Source organism: Vespa mandarinia, chromosome 19, assembly GCF_050613455.1.
Source record: "Vespa mandarinia isolate Hongniang chromosome 19, ASM5061345v1, whole genome shotgun sequence".
NCBI classification, from domain to species: Eukaryota; Metazoa; Arthropoda; class Insecta; order Hymenoptera; family Vespidae; genus Vespa; species Vespa mandarinia.
In genome coordinates this window covers 627622-633685 of record NC_140828.1, presented here as the reverse complement: position 1 = coordinate 633685, position 6064 = coordinate 627622, and the positions used below count along the sequence as shown (strand labels likewise).

Sequence of the window (6064 nt, the reverse complement as noted above, 5' to 3'; positions counted from 1 at the left end):
ATATATAGTATGTATATAATATATATATATGTATATATATATATTATACAATTGATGAGTGAAATTAAAGAACAATCTATATTCTAATGCTTACATGATTTAGTTGTACTTACAAAAGTATTATTATCGATATCATATTTTTATCATTCAAAAAAGAAAAAAAAAAAAAAAGAAAAGAAAAGAAAAGAAAACATTACTATCACAATATATGTACGAAGCGAATATTAGAATATAAAATGATACGATATACTTCATACTGCTGATTTCAGCTAAACGTTTATAAACTATTAAAGTCAACCAATATATATATATATATACGTACATCACAATTTGTTAATTTTTATAATTGCAAATAAAAGTTAAAAAACATTAGTAAAAAAAGTTATAAATGCCAATGATTAATAATGTAATTAGTATAGTCAGGACAAGTAACTAAATGAATATATAATTAATTTAGTTATTCTAATTCCATTCGTTAATGAGAGAGTATTAATGTTAAAAAAAGGATAACTGAGAAAGCAAAATCATGTTAATATTATTATATGCTATTGCTTCAATATCAGTCTTTTTATAAGAGAAATAATTAAATAATAAAGTTAGATTACATTCGCTTACTTTTTTTTTTTCTTTTTTTCTTTTAACTCCATAAATGAAAATTGAATTGGCTCATTCGTCTTACAAAAAAAGCACGAATTCCATTAAATCAAAATAAAGAATTACGTTACTTTTCTCTCAATCGTGATACCTTGTCCTATTCCTTGAACCTAAATAACGAAAAAAAAAAAAAAAAAAAAAAATTGCGAAACTATATATATATAATTTAACAATACATTTGTCTCTATATTTATATATCACAGTAATCTAGAAATATATAAGTCTAGCATCTTCTGGATTTTGTTCCACAGGACAGTATGGGCATTTCAGTCTAGAAACAAATTAATTCGTTTAAAGAGAAGCAAAAAATTTGATTGAAATAAACATTGATTTACATTTCATCTTCGTTATATTCTAATAACATACTTGTTTGCATTGGTGAGCTTATTTAATGCATCCCTTGATATTACGTGACCGCAAACTAATTTCATTGGCGGATTATTTTCTGTACTTTGTTGTCGAAGGATCGGACATGCGAAAACCGAATGATAGCGACTTTGTTTACCCAAATCTATTTCGATCTATTTATAGGAAAAAAAAGAGAAAAGATATAAAAAAAAAAAAAAAAAAAAAAAAACGAAAAGAAAAGAGAGATATGAAATAATTAATTGTCATTGTCTTATTATCAATAAACGTTGTTAATTAGATTTACCGGAAGTTCATCCTTTCCACTCCATATACCTGTTACTTGTCTCTGTTGCATAACCTGTTTAATATTGAGAAGAGCAGGAAGTGCTGTACATCCAGCATTGATACTGCGAAATAAATATCTTATCATCGTTGCTAATCAAAAATTGTAACAATTATCTATCTTCTATTCAACTTACCAAACCGAGAGTGGACTGTCAACGCTTAATCCTAACAATGTACATGCTTCTTTTGTAAAAACATCATGAATATCAAGCCATAATGTTGGATCTAACAAATGACTATATGGGGATGATTGTATTCCATTAGGTAAATAAAGTAATGTTCCCATTAAAGCTTGTACTTCTTTTTCATGACGTCCAACAAACTGTGTAAGATTCTGACGAGCATACATTATTGCCTCTGTTTGTTTACTAGGTCCTTGTTGTACAAGCCTTATAAAATGTAATCTATGTAACTTAAATTCAAGAGATGAATTCTGAAATAATTAAAATCTTCTTTAAAGATCAAAACCTTCTTTAAGAACAAACAAAAAGATAAAAACTTCTTTAAAGACAAATCTAATTAATTCCGTATACATTAAAAATCGAAGACTGGTATCGTTTTAATATAAATTTACTTGTGCCAAAAGAGCTTCTCTGTGTTTCTTAGCCCACTCAAGTGCAGGTTCTAAATTTCTTTGCTTCAAACAATCAAGTATATAATTTAATTCTGTGAACGGTTCTTTCCTGCCTTCGTCGGTTTTAATTCCTGCTTCCTAAAATATTTCTAACTATATCGTTTTCTTGAAAATTATTACTACGTATTTTACAATATGAAAATGAGCAAGTGATTATACATAAAGTACCGCGATAAAAAAGAAAAAATGTTCCCTATACGTAATCTATCTCCTATTTCATTAAAATCATTTTATAATCAATTAGATAGTTATTATTTAACTATAAGATATAAAGAAATATATGCGTATGCGCGATAAGTATTTTTTGATATCAAAATATCAAAATAAAAAATAAAAAAAATAAAAAAACAACTATCCATATATAATCTATTAAAATACAAATACGCTAAATGATATATAAAATTATGAATAATGAGATGCCTCCTCAATTATTGGTTATAAATTTACTGTTGCCAATTCGTCTGCAATATCCAGCATTCCTTGACGATAGAAGTGTTGACAGATAACTTGATTAAGAAGATGAGATTTTTCTGGACCAGAAAATACATCTTCTCGACTTGTACTTGCAAAATCGGCAATAAAATTTCTGTCAATAGCTTTGCCCACTTTAGATACTGTACTATGTAAATCTCGATGATCGGTTGCCAAACGTTGTACAGTATCACGAACCTTTGTCATTGCTTGTTTCAATACCTGCACTTGACCAGGTGTCAGTTCATGATCAGATGGTGCTAGGAGAAACAATAGATTATTTTTAATATTTAAAGGTATTAAAGTGTACATAAGAAAAATGTTTCAATGCTGATAAATGAGGCTCGATCAAAAAAATCATTCTAAATAGGTTATAAATATGGAAAAATAATTGGCCTTATAATAAAACCTTTACAAACTTTATTTCGTTATTCTCGTGTAATAAGTTTTAATATAATCCTTTTATAATCTCACAAAATTCATCACGATTTCTGCTGAATCATAACAACAAAACGAAATTGTATAGAGTCGAGTCAAGGACATCATATATCTTAATATATCACGTAATTCTTACCTTCTTCTAATTCCTTTTTTAACGATTCGATATGATTTATTAAATCACGTAAAACATTATCTGCATGTTCGTTAATAGCACCAAATTTTAATAGAACTTTGTCAACTTCGCGCTCAACAGCGTTACAAGCCTCCATTGTTGTTTGTCTTCAATGTACTCATGTTATAATTAAAGGCGATACACCAAAACTCCAATAGAAAATCACGTCGAACGAGACGCACTCTGGTGGTGAATTTTCAAATTAAAAATATCGCAAAGTGATTGGCTGAAAAAGATATACGTATTTAATATTGGTACTACTACCGAGGATGACTCGTCGGATAAAGGTTGGCAATACTGATTAAACGCTTTCTTCCGGCTTCGCTATACTGGCTGGCTCACTGTATAAGTCGCCATTTGTAACAAATTCCTTGATCACTGAGCGTTGAGCAGCAAGAAACGTCCTAGGGAACGATCGGAGTGGCTATATTGAAACAGTAAGAAAGATATAAATCTTATGTTCGTATCAGTGCACATTAAAGTCGACAATGTGCGACAAATATTTCTTTTCGACAACATGTTTTTCTAACCAAAATTTTTATCCGAAAAATATATATCTTAATAAACATATGTCAAATAATAATATTTTATAAAGGGACTCGAATAAAGTATTTAATATTGTTGTAAAGTGACGTCAATGAACGTTAGATAAAATATTATTTTATCTATGATAGGAACAATAGTACAGATTATTTTCTTGTATGATAACATTATTCATTAGTATTCGCTAGGTATTCGTTTTTCTATAATACATTATCAAAAGATATATTTCATAAATTTCACGAAAACTTTATCATTATTATTATTATTATTATTATTATTATTATTATAGTAATATCGTAGTAGAATGCATATTAATTAAAAATAATATTATTTTAAATACAAATGTAAAATTATGAAACATTTATTGCATAGGTCATGTTTCGCTTTTAGGTAAAATATATCATGGATGAAATTGAATGTCAATATAACTTGGGAAACTATATTTACACTATTAGAGACACAAAGGACGTTCACGCAAGATTGAAAAGTGGTAATTTATCAATCGATTCAAAATACATATAAATAATTTAATTGAAATTTATAAAAAATTCACGCATAGACATTTTTAATTTCCAGATCCTGTTTTTGTTGCAGAGTATATTAAATTAAATGGTGCTAATTTGGAATATCAAGTAAGAAGTATAAATGCAATAGCAGGTTGGTACACGTTAAATTGTAAAAAAACAAAAAAAAAACAAAAAAATTATTAGAGCAAATATATTTATTATTTCTCTAAATTATGATCTGTATTATTTATTATTAATTGTATTAAATGAATTCTTTTGACAGTCTAATGCCTTTTACAATTGGTATATTTGTTTTAATTAATCTTAAATAATAATATATTAATAATATTAAACGTTTGATTTCAGATACCTCGTTTGTCTGGACAAGGAGTAAAACATTGTTACTCATTGAAGCTTACGATGCTAGGAAAGAAAAATTTAGAGATTCTACGATAAAAAAGAAAACTCTTTGGAAAGAAATTGCTTTAGAATTTGAGAAGAAAAATTATTACGTGTCAGCTGAAAATTTAGATAAAAAGTTTAGAAATTTAAAAAGAACGTACATAAAAATCCGTGATAATATTAGGAAATCGTCTATGGGGAAAGATAGAATTACATGGGAGTATTATGATTATTTACAAAAAATTTATGAAAAGGATTATACTATAGATATTCCTAATATGATAAATACGAATTTAGTTAAAAGCGAAGATAACGAAAAGATATCTCAAAATTTTGTTCATAGTGAGAGTTCATTGTCTGGAAAGTCTGTAGCAGATGATGAATTTATTGAAGTATTATCCGATCAACTTGATCAATCAGACCATTACGATGGTAATACGCAAATAGTATGTGATACAAAACCAAATACTATACGTGAAAGAATAAAATTAAGGACACAAAGAAAGAGACAAATGAAAACACTTAGAGAAGAACATCTTAGTTTAGAAAAAGAAAAGGTTAAAGAGCTTAGACGTTTGAGAGAGGCAATAGAAAATAACAATGAAATACAAAGAGAACGTAATCAACTTTTTTCAGCTCTCATAATGAATATAACATGTGAAACGTTGAATGAATTTAAATTTGGATCTTTTTGTGAAAAGGTATAAATATTATTAATTCATATATTGCAAAGACAGGGTATTAAATGTGAGTAAAGATAAAGTTATTATAAAAATAAATCCTTCTCAGAAGATATTCATTATTCACATGTTTAAACTCGATCAAAATGGAGCCAAAGCAATCCAATTCGATCTAATGTATTTATATATTGTGTATATCTAAGCTTATTACTATATAACATGTATATATTTGTATAGTAGAATCTAGGAAAAAGTGATTTAATCGATTGATTAAATTTATATATGTCTATAAAGATAAATGTGTATATATAATAGATTTTTTTTAATAATAAAACATACATTTTGCTAACTACTACAATTTTGTAATAATTGCAAAATAAAGTTATCGGTAATTCGCTTTGCGATTAGTCGTTGAATTAGCAAAGAAAACTGAAAAATTCAATTTACTTCATTAAATGGTTCTTGTACACTTTGATCCAATTTCTTTTTATGGAATTATTTTAAATGCACATTGATACAACTTTGGCAGTTTATATTTACAAGCTATAATAATAGAAGCAATACCATCTTTGTTGTCTTTAGCATGGAACATAAAATTTCAATTACATTTTAGAACTGGATTAATTTCTACTACAATTTTTTCAATCAATAACAACAATAATAATAATAATAATTATTATAATAATAATAATACTAATGTAGATGGATATTCGAAGACAAAAATGTACGTGATTATATCTTACAATTAATCGAGAAGAAACCATTTATATTACGAATACGACACTTGTTATTTGGGTCATATATATATAACCTAAGATTATTTGTACAAATATTTTAACTTAGAAATTACAATTATATACATATATAT

At 26.7% G+C, this 6064-nt stretch overlaps 2 protein-coding genes across 8 annotated transcripts; one reads left to right on the top strand and one right to left on the bottom strand.

Annotated features, from left to right (window-relative positions):
• Nucleotides 1-400: 400 nt before the first annotated feature.
• On the bottom strand, nt 401-3446 carry Sou (required for meiotic nuclear division 5 protein souji). Of its 2 annotated transcripts, XM_035884742.2 has the most exons (8): nt 3330-3446; nt 3027-3248; nt 2429-2712; nt 1922-2059; nt 1482-1780; nt 1307-1409; nt 1021-1175; nt 411-925 (listed from the first exon to the last, which is right to left on the bottom strand). In XM_035884742.2, the coding sequence occupies exons 2-8, from the start codon at nt 3160-3162 to the stop codon at nt 862-864; spliced, it is 1179 nt and encodes a 392-aa protein (XP_035740635.1). In that variant the 5' UTR covers nt 3163-3248; nt 3330-3446; the 3' UTR covers nt 411-861. The 2 variants fall into 2 exon arrangements, with proteins under 2 accessions (XP_085518895.1, XP_035740635.1); XM_085662769.1 differs by lacking the exon at nt 1922-2059 and having other exon boundaries at nt 401-925.
• Nucleotides 3373-5967, top strand: LOC118449773 (uncharacterized). 6 transcript variants are annotated; one of them, XM_035884745.2, is made up of 4 exons: nt 3373-3502; nt 3999-4098; nt 4203-4265; nt 4481-5967. In XM_035884745.2, the coding sequence occupies exons 2-4, from the start codon at nt 4011-4013 to the stop codon at nt 5221-5223; spliced, it is 894 nt and encodes a 297-aa protein (XP_035740638.1). In that variant the 5' UTR covers nt 3373-3502; nt 3999-4010; the 3' UTR covers nt 5224-5967. The 6 variants fall into 6 exon arrangements, with proteins under 6 accessions (XP_035740638.1, XP_035740636.1, XP_085518897.1 ...); XM_035884743.2 differs by having other exon boundaries at nt 4185-4265; XM_085662771.1 differs by having other exon boundaries at nt 3391-3502; nt 3981-4098.
• The last annotated feature ends 97 nt before the right edge of the window (nt 5968-6064 follow it).

What these genes read in the sequence shown, in the direction of transcription:
- Sou (XM_035884742.2), bottom strand. Translation starts at nt 3,162, where the DNA reads ATGGAGGCTTGTAACGCTGTTGAGCGCGAAGTTGACAAAGTTCTATTA. An exon ending in GAGAAGCTCTTTTGGCACAA is followed by an intron (nt 1,781 to 1,921) that starts GTAAATTTATAT and finishes TAATTATTTCAG; the next exon opens with AATTCATCTCTTGAATTTAA. An exon ending in GTGGAAAGGATGAACTTCCG is followed by an intron (nt 1,176 to 1,306) that starts GTAAATCTAATT and finishes TCCTATAAATAG; the next exon opens with ATCGAAATAGATTTGGGTAA.
- LOC118449773 (XM_035884743.2), top strand. Translation starts at nt 4,011, where the DNA reads ATGGATGAAATTGAATGTCAATATAACTTGGGAAACTATATTTACACT. An exon ending in TCACGCAAGATTGAAAAGTG is followed by an intron (nt 4,099 to 4,184) that starts GTAATTTATCAA and finishes TTTAATTTCCAG; the next exon opens with ATCCTGTTTTTGTTGCAGAG. An exon ending in AAGTATAAATGCAATAGCAG is followed by an intron (nt 4,266 to 4,480) that starts GTTGGTACACGT and finishes GTTTGATTTCAG; the next exon opens with ATACCTCGTTTGTCTGGACA.